The sequence below is a fragment of the Ascaphus truei genome, chromosome 5, assembly GCF_040206685.1.
Source record: "Ascaphus truei isolate aAscTru1 chromosome 5, aAscTru1.hap1, whole genome shotgun sequence".
NCBI lineage: Eukaryota > Metazoa > Chordata > Amphibia > Anura > Ascaphidae > Ascaphus > Ascaphus truei.
Window position 1 is genome coordinate 266,460,171 of NC_134487.1, and position 17,602 is coordinate 266,477,772.

Here is a 17,602-nt window from a genome sequence, read left to right on the forward strand (position 1 = left end):
TTATGAGAAGATAAAATGCTACCAAGAAAATAAATCCTATTTTTAAACATGAAATCTAATTCAAAATGTATTCCCAACCCTAACCCACACCAGAACCAAAACCCCTTAAAAACAAAAAGGTTAATATAAAACCCAAACATAAAAAAAAAAAAAAAAAAAACACAACAATAACCCTATCATAAAGTCAAATTCAACTACAACACAAATTCCTAACCCTATTTTTAGACCAAATTCGAATTCAAACCCTATTTTTAACCATAACCCCAACTCTATCTCTGACCCTAGGGAGCTGGCACAGACAAGAGCTGCTTCCCTTTTACAAACACTAGCCACAAAGACAACCCCGCCACCCTCCTCTGAGCAATACAAGAGACAAAGCTGCTCTCAGCTGCTTTTTACAGCCAATGGGGAATACCACGTCACATTGGGGCAATCAATCTGTTGGACCCCCCCGCCCCAAGATCAAACAGAGGGGTTTACTCCTTTCGATCTTGGGGATTGTCACCTTGTCTGAGCCTCACAAGGTACAGGTCCCTCCTGAAATACTGGGCCAAACCCCTGTGTGACATGGATTAAAGGAGGGTTTACTTTATCAAAAATTATTAAAGTAAATATTTATTAAATCTTTAAAAGACAAATTGTGTGTATTTAACATTGAAATGTAGATCTCCCCCATAAATATAATGATCTATTAATTTACTCAATTATGTATTGAGAGCTGAATGGCAAGACAGACTCAATGTATAAATTAGAACAGCATGCGTCAATCAATCAATGTTAATCATCTGGAATGTCCATGAATTAGACATTATTGGGAAGAATGTAAGCAGCGCTAAATGGAGCATCTGGACAGCTTAATCACACAGCCTCAGTCCTTGATTATTGTCCTTGTATTGGTCAAACATAAGCATTCTCCCTCATTGTTGTATTCTAATGCTTCAGACCAAGAAGGTGTTCTCTTCTGATTTAAAGAGTGGAGACTGGTACAATAAGACAACTTTCACATTGGACCAATAAAATGCTTCACAGCCTCCAAAAGCTTTGGTCTTCCACCAAATAATTGTTACCGTTACCAGATGTTACCCTAACCAAGACTAGCAATCAGCATCTTACCTGTCCATACTCCTTTTCAATGGCTGCCCTCTGCTTGGAGAAGGACCTGACAGGAGAGAAACAAGAACAGGTGGTCATGCTGTATGTCTTACAAATATGTGAAAGGTTCAATAGATCTTTTTACAGAACACATTTAAAAGCAGCATTTCAGATCTGCAGGCGAGGAGTAGTAATTTTGCCACATGACAGTGAACATGCTGCAATGAAAAGTTCCATTTTATTTCTATCTTCTTCCATAGAGTAATAGAGCCAGTCCTCACCATCACCCTTAAAACCAATAGGAGAGTGCTGTACTTACCAAAAATAAATAAATGATATTGGAGAGGGTAGAGAGATTAAGAGCATCTGTCATTTAGCAGTTGTAATTAGTAGAGGGCTTCAATAACCTGTAACTGTGAATCTGATGCATAGGTAGGAGTAGCTCTAAGCAGATAGAAGCCTGCAGTGAAATCAAGCAATCAGAATATTACACGTATTTCTACTGTAAATACATATATCTTATGCAAAGGTTTTCATGTGGAAAAAAAAAAAAAAACACGGTAAACTCAATAAAGAATCAAAGCAACAAAAATATATCTCGCTGAGCTTTTCACCCAAGGTCTGTAACAGTTATTGATTGTGAAGAGAAAGACACATCACAAGCACTATAAGATTGCATTGACCAGTGCCTTAAAGTGGCAATGGAATGAAGTGTATTGCATTCCTCTGCAGCAATGGAGTGGCTTAGAAAGTTTCAGTTAAGGGGACAGCTCAAAAGTATATATACGTGCAGTTAAAAGCAATTTATCGTGTGTGTATTGCGGTAGGAGGGGGGTGGGCTAGGGAGGGTTATGCAAACTCTGATAGATACGGGTAGGTAACCAACAATATTAGCATATCTATACATCTCAAAGAGTATATGTATAAATCTGTGGTCCGAAGTGCTAACAGGGAGGTTATTCATCTCATCGTTCTATCACACATTACAGTGACAATGTGCTCCTCTAGAAAGACAAGCGCTCCCATTTCATAACCCAGGGGTCCCAAGTCATCATACATCTATCAGTCAGTAAACCAAGCTAAGCTTCGAGACTCATGATGTGCCACAACTTATTAATGACTATGGGTCGGTCATTTCCATGGCTTTGCAATAATACACCTTGACGCCAAGAAAATATGGTTAAATCAATTTCCCCTACCTGCCATTCGTCTTTGCTGGTTTTCTATAGAGAAGTGCCTCCTAAGTGGAGGGCATGAACGATGTACCCAGTGTGTCATTGAGAAGCGTAAACACCTCAGACCAGAGCTCTTTAATTATTGGACATTGCCACCAAATATGGAAAACGGTACCTCCCTGGCTATATCCTCAGAAACACAAAAGGAGACGTCTGTTTGTGGACCTTGTATATTTAGACCTGGGTCAAATGCCATCTATATAGAAGTTTATAGCGATTCCCTTTTACCAATGTATTTAATAAGATCCTAGATACAGTGGCCAATATTTCCATCCGCTCCTGTATCTCCAACAGTTCACCAACATCCTCCTACCATTGTCTAAAATGGAAACGTTCGCAGTACCCCATAGTGTGAAGAAAATTTACTTATATACAGGAGCAAAATACGCGGTGCCCAATTAACAAAATTCCCCGCAAGGCAAAAAGTTTGGAGTGTCGTATAGAGGCATATCCGATTTTTACTATTTTAGCTCTGTGGATTAGATCTATAATCTTCCCTATATTATCCAGGATTAACCCCACTTGATAAGGATGGATTACGCTTTGGAAGAATTTTGATATCTACGTTTATCAGTGATATAGGGCAGTAAAACTTGCAGTTTTTAGGGTCTTTCCCAGTTTTATGGATCACCGAGATGGCCGCTAGGAACATCTCACGTGAGATATCCTGAAGTGCCCTGAATTTGTTAAACAAGCTAGTTACTGTAGTTTGCAAATGAGTACATTACAAAAGGTCTTCTAATATGACCCAAGGAACCTGACCGGGCCTAGAGCATTAGATTCTTTCAAAGATTGAATGGCCAACTCCACCTCATCATGTTTGATTGGGAGGTTGAGTTTGTCATTCTCGGGCCGAGATATTTGTGGGAGTCTACTTGCCTTAAGGAAATCAATCAAGTCCGTTATATTTTTCGAGCAAATCTGTTTTCTGACCATCATAAAGTTTGTTATAAAATATATTTTGTTTTAAATGAATTCACAATTCTAATTTTAAAGCGGTGATCTGATTTACTGTTTGTACTGAGTTTTCTAGCCAACATAGTGTCTGGTTTATTGCCTCTCACAGAACCTCTGGGTCGGTCCAACTCAGTGAATTTTCTGCCTGTCCTATCAATAGTAAATGTAACTCCTTTATACTATTTATTTGGTTACTGAGGGGCTATGGTGCTCTGGAGTTAAAGATACTCTATTTTCAAATGAAGGTACTGTATCTTTTGAGATTTACACTTCTTCCTCCGAGGCTCTTCTAGTGAAAAGACCTTATATGTTACCCAGGTAGAACTTAGTAAAATATCAGAAGTGGTGTGGGATTTAAAAATAGTTCCAACTCTTTGGATACTTGCAGGATAATATCCTGGTTAGTTGGTAGCATATTATTTAGTCTCCACGAGTGTAATGGTAATGAGCCCTGTCAACCAAGCGCCAACATTTTGGGGCAGCAAATTTCCGTTTTTCTCCGCCCATACACAGCGGCCCTGCTCTCCTCTCCACCGATTTCCAGGGGAAAGCGTGGGGCCTCTCTTAAGTTCTTACCTTCTTGCAGCCCTCCTCCTTCAGCATGAAATGACAGTGCGACATAACATGGCATCGCATTGCCACAGCAAATGAAACCGCAACGGCACATTATCATGGCAACAAGATGCAGTGCGATCCAGTCTTGCGGTTGCAACGTGGCATCACAGCATCACTTGGTACTAAAGGAGGAGGGTGGCATGAAGGAGGAGCACGGCACCAGTTAAGTGTCTAAGGCTGCGCTTATAGTGCTGGCGACGGAGACAGCGACATTGCGTCAAAAACAAATGCATTTCCGCAGTCGCGTGCGCTTATAGTAAGCGTGACACCTCGACAGCTTGGTCACGATCACTGGAAGTCATCTCAATTTGATTTTTCCAGCGACCGTAGCCGGCATTCTAACCATAGCCTAAGGGCGGCAGTTTTGTCAATCTGCCACCCTTTTAAACAAATTTAAACTGGATCATGATTCCACTATGTTATGGGATGAATTTTACCTGAGGACGAGTGGGAATACATGTTGTGAAATTAATAGGAGCTATGTGTATTAGAATAGAATCAATAATCCCTCAGACCCAGATGTAAGCACCTCCACGCATCAATTATTTAATGTTTGATAAGGGTTGAGAAAAGTAGCCTCTGATTTCTACTTGGGGGGCCTAAATGAGTTAGAGCGTTTTCCTGGCCTGTCTAGTAAAAAGTTCAATGCTATATTTAAGCGGCCTATAAACGAGTGATCAGAGGTCTAAAACTCTCATAGCGAGTACATTTTCTGCACTACTCTTCAGACTTGCTTTCAGGTTCTCTCTAGGGTGGCAGGCGTTCCAGCCCGTCCTTATCTGGCTCCCCAACTTGGCAAATCCTGTTTTAGACTTATCGTTTTAAGTATATCCTCCACTTCCCGCAGGCTCCACGCCATTATGGTCTTACCCATACAGTATGCCAAAACCATTAAACCAAAGAGGACGCACCAGCAATATTAAATTCCGCTAGTACGTAGTTGCAAGGTTTCAGCTGCTTTCTGTGGGCAAGGAGGAGAGCGGAGAGATCAGGTTACATTTTGAGACTTGATCTCTCAAGTACAATAGGTCCAGCCTGCCTGGACACTTTTAGAAAGTCTTCTTTAATCCTTTAATAGTGCAAGCACAAAATGGTATCACTGGGTCCATCTGTGTGTTTTTAATTCTCCTGCAAGGCTCTGGGCACCCTAAGTAATACACGTCTGAGTCTGTATTTGGGAGTAACTGGGAGAAAAGTCTATGTAGGTAATAATCAAGATAGTCTACTTGCTCAGGGATTCCATGGATCCGAACATTATTCCTCGAGCGGATTTCTAAATCTTAATGCTTTTCCTGCTGTTCTACGATTAGTTCCTGGGACTGCTTGGGAGAGATATTTATATTCCCCTACAAGGTCATCCATCTTGGCCTCCAGGATGTCTGTCCATTCCCCAAATGGAGAGATCTCCATGCCATTTTCTTTCAGGGCAGTTTTTATTTCCATCTGGAACATAGCCTTTATGATTAAATAAATGCCTATATGTTCTACAGACGAGAGTGGCTCAGGGTCTGGTGCTGGGGCTGCTTCTGACTCACACTAAGATGGCCACCATGCTCAAGATACCTCATCTCCTGCAGAAGTCTGCTACCTCCATTGCAGGTTGTGATTTCTTCCCTTTTGGCATTCTTGGTGTGGCTGGAGGGTTCCACTTGCTTTGCAGGGTAGTTTTCACCACGTTTCATGAAGTCTGGAACCGGTTTTTATTTGCTTTCCCCCCAGTTGCATGCAGAACTCTCCTCTTATGCCTCCGTCCTTGCCTGCATCTTGTCAAGGGGAGACTCCTGGAGCAGGTAGGACCTCGGTGGCTGGAACAGCGGGGAGCAGGCAAGGATTTTGGGAGTCACAAGCAGGATTTTGTGGCAGACAGCAAACAGGATTGTCAGGGTCACAAGCAGGGTTCAGTGGCAGGCAGCAAGCAGGATCGTCATGGTCACGGGCAGGGTCGGCAACAGGAAGGCAGGAGCAGGGCAGCAGGAACTGAGACTAGGGAGCAGGAACAGGACTGGAACTTGCTAGCAGGAAACAGACGGGGCAATCTAGTTCAATAGCAAAGGCCTTTAATATGAACAGGAACATAAACAGATCAGGGCAGAGGGAGTCTGGACACAAAAGAAAGGCAAGGGAGGAACAGGAAACAGGAAGCTATAAAAGGACAGAGGACAGGAGCAACAAGGAGACAGACAGAGGAACCCCAGAGCAGACAAAAAACAGCAGCACACCCGGTCAACAGAGAAGGGAACTGTGGCTAGGAGCAGGATGTCTAGGAAGACTGACACATAGTGCATTCGCCCACTTGTTAATATTTTTGTATCAGCATATTTAGTGACACAATAAGATGAGGCATAGAAGATATTATTAGCCCGAGCAAGAATGCCACGTGAACATCCAAAACGTTGGCAATAAAATTGTTTTATATTTTGTACTTCTTGTTACCCGTTAAACTAGTAACTGACAAGTGTAGTTCCAGAGGACTGAAGAGCAAACGCAGTCCCTCTTCGCGAAAAAAAAAAGTGTAAGGAAGAGGCAGGCACCAGTATGCCAGTAAGCATTACAAGATCCCAGGCAGCATGGATTTACTGGGGGGAGATCATGTCAAACAAAGAATTTTTTTAGCTGAGCGACCAAGGTAATAGATCAGGGTAGGGCAGTGGCTATAATTTACCTAGATTCTAATAGGGCCTCCCACACAGACGACAAAATAAATTGAAATGCTTGGATTACATTCTAAGGTGGTTCAGAGGATAATATATTGGTTGATGGACAGGCAACAGAGGATGGAGGTTAATGCAGTAAATTCGGATTAGAGAAAGTTGACCAGTGGAGTACCTCAGGAATCTGTACTGGAAGAATTGGTCTGCCTTAATATCTTTATTAGTGACATTATAATTTGTCTGGAAGGGAACGTATGCCTTTGGAAGGGGGTGGGGGTGGGAAATGATTAATGATTTAGGATGGCTAGAGGAATGGTCAAGAGTGTGGCTGTAGAGGGAGAGGGGGGTTGGCCTGGTATTAAAGGGGTTGCACCCCATATGGCCACCCCCTGACCTCACCAGGGAGGCAAGCTGTTAACTGGACTGCGGGCCAGGAATGTGGCTTACACCTTGTCATGTCAGGAAACTGTATGTTCCCCTGTTCCCATGTTTCATTATAATCCTGTATTTTAATGTTTTAAAGTGCATTTCTGTATCTCCAGTTCTGGAGGTCACAGAGAGTTGATATTTGGCCAATATGTGGAGTCACTGTAGGCATTAAAAACTGACAAATTTCGACCCACTGAGCCCACCAAAATGGAACTTATTAATATGTGTAGATATTAAAGTGTATATGTATGGTATTTTGGATCTGCTCTGAAAAATGCAGACTCCATCTGCTATGCTAAATAGGTCATGAAGGGCAGTCGGCTGATTGAGCCTAAGCACTGTGATCAAAAGGTAGCTGCCCTGATTGTTTACACCAAGTACTAATCAACAGACCAAGTACTAATCAACAAGACTCTGCCACTCTAATTGTTACCTGAGGGCGGAGAATCATCAAACTGGAGTGGTTTGTAAGTGTTATGTCTACACCTACAAACAATGCAGATACTTCATTTGGTAGATTGGTCGTCGCCCCTGATTTAATTATGGGGCTACCCATAGAGTCCCAGTACACATGGGCTAATTAGCTGGGGGGCATGGGTTAATCTGTGTCTCCACGTTAGGGATTGGATACAGATAATTTTTCACCAATAGTCTGTATTCAATGTTAAGAATAGGGTTACACAGGTATATAAACTGTGTCAACCCTACAGTTTTTAGTTGTGCTTCTGATTCCACCTGGGATGTCACCGGATTGCTGGAGAATTGCTAGCTGATACTTCTCCATCCCCCAACCCTAAGTAAGTGTTACCTTCTTGCCTGTTATTTGTACTATATTGCTGTGTTCACCTTTTTTAAGGAATAAATATATTTTATTATATCTAAGCCTCGTTCAGTTCAACCCAGATATTTGGTGTTCATTATATCGTGTCATAAGTTACCGTGACAGTGGCAATTGCAATTGAATGCCAAAAAAGGTAAATAATGCAAAAAAATTACAAATGTAGAATACAAGATAAATGGCATTATGTCAACTATTATAGAGAACCTAGGAGTCATACTTTCAACTGACTTAAAAGTAGGCAAGTAATATCACAAAAGCACTGGGGTAAGAAAACAGGAGGCCAATTTATAGATCATTGGTAAGACCTAGGAGTACAGTGCTCAGTTCTGGAGACCATATCTCTGGTGGAAGGGCACAAATAAGAGAATGTACAAAGAAGGCCTACCAAAATGTTATATGGCCTACAACATAAGATTCATCAGGAAAGCCTAAATAGGTTTTAATATCCACATCTTAGGGGAGAGAGGGGCGATATGATAGAAACTTTCAAATGCATACAGGGTTTCAACAAAGTACTGGATTGAAGCCTATCTCAGAGAGAGAATAGCATTAGAAGAAGGTCACGTACTCAAGCTGAAGGGTGGGAGGCTCGGGGCAATGTGAGAAAGTAGAAAATGGTGATGTATGGAATATCCTCCTGAGTTTAATGTCAATTTGTGCTTTCAGCACAGCCCAATAATTTCCATTTTTATTGGCACCAGATTTTTTTTTTAAATATATAAAAAAGGTGTAATTTCTTGCCTCTAATACTAATGTCTAGTGAAGAGGTTTATGCTACCCCAGATCTGATAAATGTAATTGACAGAACGAAAAAGGAAAACTGTAGCAGTTACAGATTATGCCATTGCACAAACAAACCCTTCTCTAATTGCTCCAATAGCCACCTACCAATGTACTGTATACTTGGGGTTGCCAGTTGGCTTCTCCAAAAAAAACTGGTGAAAAATATGATACGCTCACGACACAAACACACCTCTTTCTGCTCTATGCTTTTTTTTCTCCTCTCCTTGGCCTCAACCTCGGGCTCCTGGTACCTCTTGCTGATTGGCTGCTGCTGGCTAAAGCAGTCAATCAAGATGGAGGAACCTTCCCAGCCCCCTACAGCCCTGCTAGCTCCCTCTGGGAAATCCTGCGGGCCCCCCAAGCCGATCAGGTCACTAGGTCCAAAGAGACAATACCGGACACGTCCAATATTACCTCTAATTTTTTTTACTGGGCATTGTCCAAATACAGGACAGTCCAGTTCAATACAGGCATAGCCCGCATTAACGTACGCAATGGGACCGGAGCATGTATGTAAAGTGAAAATGTACTTAAAGTGAAGCACTACCTATTTCCCACATATCGATGCATGTACTGTACTGCAAACATCATATACGTGCATAACTGATGTAAATAACGCATTTGTAACAGGCTCTATAGTCTCCCCGCTTGCGCACAGCTTCGGTACAGGTAGGGAGCCGGTATTGCTGTTCAGGACGTTCTGACAGGCGCGTGCGTGAGCTGCCGTTTGCCTATTGGGCGATATGTCCTTACTCACGAGTGTACTTAAAGTGAGTGTCCTTAAACCGGGGTATGCCTGTACTGGACACCTGGGAACCCTATGTATACTATGAATGACCATATGGTTTTTCCACAAGAAAATGGTCTGCCCTGTAGAATAGCTTTCACACACAGTACTGTACATGCATTTTCACAGACTCAAAAATCATATAAGTAGTGTAAACTTTAATAAATCATTAACTCTATTACTGATATTGTCAGGAAAGTAACTTGACTATACATGCTCTATCCTTAGCTGCTCTATTACCACCTTGTCCGCTAAGAAAAAGGGTACTTTGTACTGTTCTAGAAAACATGTTCCTCTTTGGCATTCAGAAACAAAGATTGAAAGCAAAACGTTGCACGGGTGCAGAATAAAGAGGTCATGGGTGTCTCAATATGCCGTTGTTCGGAAACTCCAGCCACGTCTGAAGGTATCAATAACGCTCTTTATTAGTATTAATTATGAAATGACTCCTCTCAAACCTACTGTAGCGTAGAATATGAAACCACAGCTTTACGTGAAAAAAATTTTTTTTAAAAAGTGTGACAAAAAGAATAAGTGAGCAACAGAGTAAGAGCAGGGGAAAGAAAAAAGGTAAGAGAAAGGAAAAGAAAGGATGAGAAGGAAACAGAAGTAGGGAGAGAGGGCCTTTTTGGATGTTCCTGAAACAAAGAAAGGTACAGTGGGTACTGTGACATCTTTAGAGGACTCAGAGAAGTCAAATAAGATACAGTACAGTATAAGATGATGTTATGAGCAGGGTGCAATATAAACAACCAGCATTAAGAAAACGGGAAGTATGACCGAAACCAGCTCAGCAGACAATGACCAGAGTTGATGTGCATAAATTGTAGATCAGACCGTTTTGAGGTTTATGATTCAGATGTTGATAGGAACATTTAGATAAAATAAAAGGTTGTTTAAACCACATCAGTGTCAGGAGTAGCCAGCAAAATGTCTTGCTGGCACTAAAAAGGTTCGAGGAAAACTCACACCAACAGTGCAAATAACCCTCATTTTAATCATAATATGCTGCGTTTTAGTGCACAATGTGATTTAGATCACATTAACCTATAGCTACAATTGCATTATATATAACACAACGCCAGATCCAAAACGAAAATTGTTTTGAGCCTTAAGTTGAAGTTAGATTGTAAGAGGAACGCAAGGGTAATATGAATAAAAATGTGGTGCCTTCGTATCAGCATATTCCTATAATACCATGGTGTCATGTTCCTCCCAGACACAACCTCTAACATTATTATTAATGTAGCCCCGAGGTAAAATTTGGCTCCCTGACCTCCCTCCGCGCTTACCGGGTGGTCGCGGGTGCCGCCGGAGGCAGCGGTGGACCCGCCGGGAGAACGCGAGGGTGGGGGCCATTGCAGGGAGCAGAGCGGGACTGTGCGGTGCAGGCCGGTTGCCGGGGACACGATCGGGCCGTCGCTAAGGCCGCGATCGCGTTGCCACTGGCCCGGCGGCTTGAGAAGAGGGCGCCGCCATTGCGCGTTAGCTCGCGCATGCGCAGTAGGCACAAAGTGCAGGGAAGGCCCCAGAGAGATCGCGCGAGGGCAGGACAGGGAGGAGAGAGGTTGCGGCGGCCATTAGGCGTTCGCGCATGCGCGGGAGAAGCGCGCACGCGGCCCCAGTGTTTAGGCAGCCCCCTGGGAACTACAATTCCCAGGAGGCTTAGGGAGACAGAGGTCAGGTGCTCCCTTGTGGCCAATAGGGCTGGAGGAAGCTCAGCCCGGGAATATAGATACATTTCCCGGGCTTTGCAGAGTCAGTCAGGAAGAGGAGAAGGAAGGAGTAGGAGGGGTGTAGGGAGCGCGTGGCTCCTGCACCAGGTAAGGGTTCTCCTTAGGTCCCCAGGCAGGCCCCAATTCCCGGTAAGGGCAGGGAGTAACTGAAGAGGGACGGCCCTAGCTAGGGAGGTTACCCTTAGGTGTGGAAGGTGCAGTTTGGCAGTGCCACAGCGGATAGAGCTGTGCGCACTGGCAAATAGGCACAGCGTGCGAGCAGTAGATTTGCTGCGGGTTCCAGTGAATGGTGTGTATCGTTCTGTGTGTGTTGCTGCATGTGCTGGGCGCAGTGTGTGCAGCGTGTGTGGATGTCTGCAGGCTGACAGTGTGAGCTGTGTGTCTGCTGCAGACTGCTAGCTAGTTAATAGCTAGTTGTTAGTTACAGATAGGACTGGGTAGCTAGGGGAAGGGGGGGGGGCAGGTTATTGTTCCACAGGCCCTAGGAGATTTCCCCAAGCCATCCCAGGTTGCGGTTCATCAGGGACAGGCCCTAGGTTAGGGTTACTGTCACTCTAGGAGTAGTTAGTGATAGGAAGGGATAGCGGCGGTTGCTGTTCCCATGCGGTTGGTGTTACCGAGAGACGGTTGAGTTCCCGGGAAGCGGTGGGACCCTCGTTGGGGTCCACGGAGAGAAGTACCTGGATAGGATCAGACGGACGTCTGACCCTTTTAGAAGAGTGTTGCGGTCCCGAGCATCGGAGTGCTCGGAAGGTACTTCAGTATTATAAGTGCACCAACTGGGCCCTAGCTTAATTTAGTGACTGCGCAGTCACCCACGACCTCCGTAGGATTACGGGACATTGGGTGTGGGGGATCACAGGACACTGGGTGGGAACACCAGACATTGGGCCGAGGTGATGCGGATAGAGCATCAGGTTATGTTATGTTATGTGATGTGTGACATGTCGTGTTAGTAAAGTGTTAGTATTTTATCTATGAGTGTTATTGTATTTCTTACCCAGGGCTATCTTTCATAACGGGGATCCTGGGTAAGTGGAGGCGCTGCACCAGGTAATGGTAAGGGTTTCCCCAGGCTCCCAGCTAGCGGAGGCTCAGATCTCCTGGAGCCACAGGTGTTATGCAGTTACCAGTAGTCCCTTAGAGCAGGTGTGTTGCGGGGAAAGGGACCCGGTTAGACCACGAGGGGCCAATGTGAGATTGGGTGGGTCGGCCGGTTCACAAAAAGGGCTACATTTGGAGGCGCTGCTGAGATATCAGACCTGGGGTGCCCTGTACATGTTTTTCTAATTTGTGTCCTATTTTTGTTCCACCATGTGGGTGCTCTCAAAGCAGGAGGTCTACGCTTGGGCCTTGAAGGTGAACGGGACTCCTAACCGCGTGATTGCCGTGGGGGCAGTCCCGGCTGGCGTGCCCTTGTTAGAAGTCCAGGCGCAGGTTCGGAAGCTCCCTGGACTGTCGGGTACGTGGGTCAGAGGGCGAAGGTATGATGACACCGTGCAATGGAGTACTGTCCTGATATATGTAGGCCAGACCCTAAGCGAGGAAGATGGCCCTAAGTTCTTAAATTTGCCCGGGGGTCCGACCGATGGGTGCCCCTTTATCTACCCTGACTTGGCAGTTTCTACCTGCACCGAGAGCCCTATTGACATTGATAGTGAGCCCCACCTAAAATGGCGGCTCCCGCCAAATCAAAATGGCACGTGTGCGGCTGACTGCCAGCATGCACCGGAAAATGTTGCAAACCTTCTCCCAGGACTGGCGGGAAAGCCAGAGCCCCGCCCCCACACTGTGAGTGACTCAGAACAGAGCTCGCAACATTCCCTGAAAGACTGTGCTGCTCCTCCTATAGAGTCCACCAGGGGGAGGGAGTGTCTTGAGCAGAAATCAGAAAATTCTGTTCCCCCTAAGGAAAACAAGGGATGCCGAGAAAAACACCCTTGGCTGTATAGAATCGTACGGGCCCCCCATTTAGTCTTGCCAATGGTGGTGTGCCCGTGTGCATTAAGAGACTGGAAAGCGACTGGTGGCTGGGCGGACGGGTCCACTGAGTTAGCCGTCGCCCTCACGATGACCGTGGTAGACGGGGAAGAATGCCTGCACGGCCGTCTGCATGAATTTGAGTGTCCTGTGGGTGAACTGACCCGAGGGCCCGAGTGCCCTGACTGTGCGGCGCAGTTCCTGCAACCCAAACTGCCGCAGCCTACCGAGCTGCCAGTGGGGGAGGACACTGTAGCAGAACTGGATTGTTCTTTCCCTGAGAAGGAAGAGCAGGAACCTCTGATGGCGGAACCTACGGAGAAAGATGCGCTTGATGGTGCTATCAAGGTGGGTGAAGCCGTTACTAATTTTTCCCACTTCAGCGATGGAGGTGGTGGAGGGGCCGTGTGCCCAAATGGACTTTCTAGATGCTGAGCCGGAGTCGCTGAAGGCGGAGCTTCAGATGTCGGAACCCCCGATGTCGGTTCCAGACCCGGTTCCCGAGCAAGAACCACTGATGCCAGAACCACAGATCCCGGAAGGCCAGGGTAAGGTGTTTATACCCCCGCCCATGTGTGGTGATTCTAGCGACCAACCGAGCGTGGTGATGCGCCTGCTGGCGGACCACTCCAGTGAGGTCACCGCGGCAACCCCCTCAACTGATGCAGACCATGATGTGGGCCCGTGTGCCCTGCAACTGCCAGTCCGGCCTACCACCGATGTACCAGCGGTCCCAGGCTTGGGATCAGTACCTGCCGACAACGATAGGGGTAAGTTGACTGCCCCAGGGGTGTCGGGTGTGAGCTCCCCGGTGGTCGTGGAGCCTGGTGACTCCAGAGGTAGGGTCACCCGGGCGATGGGCTCACCCCGTCATCGCGTCCTGGTGGAGGTGTCTCCCCCAGAAGATCTCTGCGGATCATGGAACGAATCCGACCTCATCCAGGTATCCGGTGTAGCGGACCGGAGCGACACATACTCCTGCACGAGGAGTCTCCAAGCTTGGCCTTCTCAAGATCCGGGCCTACCCGAAGAAGTGGTGCCGTCCGCGGAAGAAGTCACCGTTAAAGGGATTGCTGGAGCGGACAAGGACTGTGTTGAGACCGCTCTGGTAGTTGTGGCCTCTCCCAGGTGCGCGATGGAGCGCTATGTTCGCCATGTGGTGGACCGAGGAAAGAGACTGAGTCTCCCTGTCTCCCGTGAGACGAGACCGGAGGATCCGGAAAGGGTCAACACCCAGGACCCCGTACATTTTTTTCTGCGAGAGGGAGAAGGTGGGTTGGTGCAAGGGACAGGTCTTGAGCTCCAAAAGACTCACAGGAGTCAAGGTGGGATACCCTCACCCAGTCTGTTAGAGGCACTCCACTCTGAGACTCAGCTGGCCTCGGGTATCCATGCGGGGATGTTGGGTACAAATGGGGAATTGCTTGTGTGTGATGTATCGGTTACAATGCATTTTCCATTATATAATCCACTGTATGGTTGCTACCCAAGCGAGGGCGTTGGGATTCTGCGAAGGGGAGAATATAGCCCCGAGGTAAAATTTGGCTCCCTGACCTCCCTCCGCGCTTACCGGGTGGTCGCGGGTGCCGCCGGAGGCAGCGGTGGACCCGCCGGGAGAACGCGAGGGTGGGGGCCATTGCAGGGAGCAGAGCGGGACTGTGCGGTGCAGGCCGGTTGCCGGGGACGCGATCGGGCCGTCGCTAAGGCCGCGATCGCGTTGCCACTGGCCCGGCGGCTTGAGAAGAGGGCGCCGCCATTGCGCGTTAGCTCGCGCATGCGCAGTAGGCACAAAGTGCAGGGAAGGCCCCAGAGAGATCGCGCGAGGGCAGGACAGGGAGGAGAGAGGTTGCGGCGGCCATTAGGCGTTCGCGCATGCGCGGGAGAAGCGCGCACGCGGCCCCAGTGTTTAGGCAGCCCCCTGGGAACTACAATTCCCAGGAGGCTTAGGGAGACAGAGGTCAGGTGCTCCCTTGTGGCCAATAGGGCTGGAGGAAGCTCAGCCCGGGAATATAGATACATTTCCCGGGCTTTGCAGAGTCAGTCAGGAAGAGGAGAAGGAAGGAGTAGGAGGGGTGTAGGGAGCGCGTGGCTCCTGCACCAGGTAAGGGTTCTCCTTAGGTCCCCAGGCAGGCCCCAATTCCCGGTAAGGGCAGGGAGTAACTGAAGAGGGACGGCCCTAGCTAGGGAGGTTACCCTTAGGTGTGGAAGGTGCAGTTTGGCAGTGCCACAGCGGATAGAGCTGTGCGCACTGGCAAATAGGCACAGCGTGCGAGCAGTGGATTTGCTGCGGGTTCCAGTGAATGGTGTGTATCGTTCTGTGTGTGTTGCTGCATGTGCTGGGCGCAGTGTGTGCAGCGTGTGTGGATGTCTGCAGGCTGACAGTGTGAGCTGTGTGTCTGCTGCAGACTGTTAGCTAGTTAATAGCTAGTTGTTAGTTACAGATAGGACTGGGTAGCTAGGGGAAGGGGGGGGGCAGGTTATTGTTCCACAGGCCCTAGGAGATTTCCCCAAGCCATCCCAGGTTGCGGTTCATCAGGGACAGGCCCTAGGTTAGGGTTACTGTCACTCTAGGAGTAGTTAGTGATAGGAAGGGATAGCGGCGGTTGCTGTTCCCATGCGGTTGGTGTTACCGAGAGACGGTTGAGTTCCCGGGAAGCGGTACTTCAGTATTATAAGTGCACCAACTGGGCCCTAGCTTAATTTAGTGACTGCGCAGTCACCCACGACCTCCGTAGGATTACGGGACATTGGGTGTGGGGGATCACAGGACACTGGGTGGGAACACCAGACATTGGGCCGAGGTGATGCGGATAGAGCATCAGGTTATGTTATGTTATGTGATGTGTGACATGTCGTGTTAGTAAAGTGTTAGTATTTTATCTATGAGTGTTATTGTATTTCTTACCCAGGGCTATCTTTCATAACGGGGATCCTGGGTAAGTGGAGGCGCTGCACCAGGTAATGGTAAGGGTTTCCCCAGGCTCCCAGCTAGCGGAGGCTCAGATCTCCTGGAGCCACAGGTGTTATGCAGTTACCAGTAGTCCCTTAGAGCAGGTGTGTTGCGGGGAAAGGGACCCGGTTAGACCACGAGGGGCCAATGTGAGATTGGGTGGGTCGGCCGGTTCACAAAAAGGGCTACATTAAAAAGAATGACATTGTGTAATCACGATTAGAAAAAATTTAAAAAAAATGTAAAAATAAATAAATGATCTTTTATATTATATATACTGCAATTGTTTACACAGCTGGAGGTCAAATAGTCAGAGACAAAGGCTATTATCTTTTCGTTTTCCTTTTGTGATGCCAGTTTCATGGGTAGAAAGGTTAATGCCAGCTTAGACTTGGCACGTTATTTGATACGTGGACAAAATAATGACATCTTAAAACTGTAAATATCAATATGTACATTAAGTAACTCCTGTAACACCTCTTACAGCTTCACATAAAATCCAAATCAATGAATTGTTAAGATACTGACCTTTAGATGTATTTTAAGCGGCGTCTTTTATTATAATTTAAAAGCCAAAACACCCACTATGGGAATTGGATACATGCATTACAGTTCTCTTAATACATCTAAATATAGCATGTCTACTTGTGTGACTGTAGTAAGGATATATATATATATATATATATATATATAATATATATATATTATATATATATATATATATATAGTATCCAGGTTACGCAGATGAGCGAGATTTGTTGAGTCCTAAGCCCAAAAACTGGAGTTTGACCAAATTGTAGCATCTTTGTTACTTGGCAAACCAAGACCAGAGGAAAGCCCTATACCTTCGGCTTTGAGGACTGGCAAACAGTCTCATCACAGAAAATGCATTAAATGAAAACCTCTAAAGCATACCGATGTACTAAAACCAGCACCGTGACGATCAAGTAAAAGTCTGCGGTGCTGAGGACAGAGCCTGCCGCAATGGAGTTGTGGGAGGGTCTGTGCTTCTGAATGGGACCCACCGCTGTATTAACCCTACGGTGCCATGACTGCGACACCGTAGACATTAAATCTGGCTACATCTGTATGTATACCATAGAAATGTTGAACATCTAAAAAAAATTAAAAACAAAACGTTTCTTTTAGATCAAAATGTGCCAATTAATTTTAATCCATCAAACATGCCACTGTACTTCTTTCCCCTTAGGCAGGACGAGAGACAGAGAGACAGAGAGACAGAGAGACAGAGAGACAGAGACACAGAGACACAGAGACACAGAGACACAGAGACACAGAGACACAGAGACACAGAGACACAGAGAGAGAGAGAGAGAATCAAGAATGAATAGACGATACCGTTCTGTGGCTAACAAAATGCTTTTATTTGTGCGAGGTTTCGCGATACATTGATCTTCTTCCAGCGATGTTACATTGAATAAAGCAAGCAAGGGGTTTACTTAAAAACAGTGTCTCTTGGAATGTAATTTGTGACCAGAGCCTATCCCTCCCCCATTTGTAGTATGCAATTTATGACTTGTTGTAT

General features: G+C 46.3%; 1 protein-coding gene across 8 annotated transcripts in view; it reads right to left on the reverse strand.

Annotated features, from left to right (window-relative positions):
* Window positions 1–17,602, reverse strand: part of FCHSD1 (FCH and double SH3 domains 1) — an 88,503-nt gene that overhangs the window by 50,382 nt on the left and 20,519 nt on the right. For 7 of the 8 annotated variants that reach the window (XM_075602004.1, XM_075602002.1, XM_075602001.1 and 4 more), the window contains one exon: window positions 1,114–1,159. In XM_075602004.1, the coding sequence (XP_075458119.1) occupies window positions 1,114–1,159 (46 nt within the window). Of the gene's footprint in view, window positions 1–1,113; window positions 1,160–1,411; window positions 1,501–17,602 lie in introns of those variants that run through there. The other variant, XM_075602008.1, reaches the window with a different exon arrangement.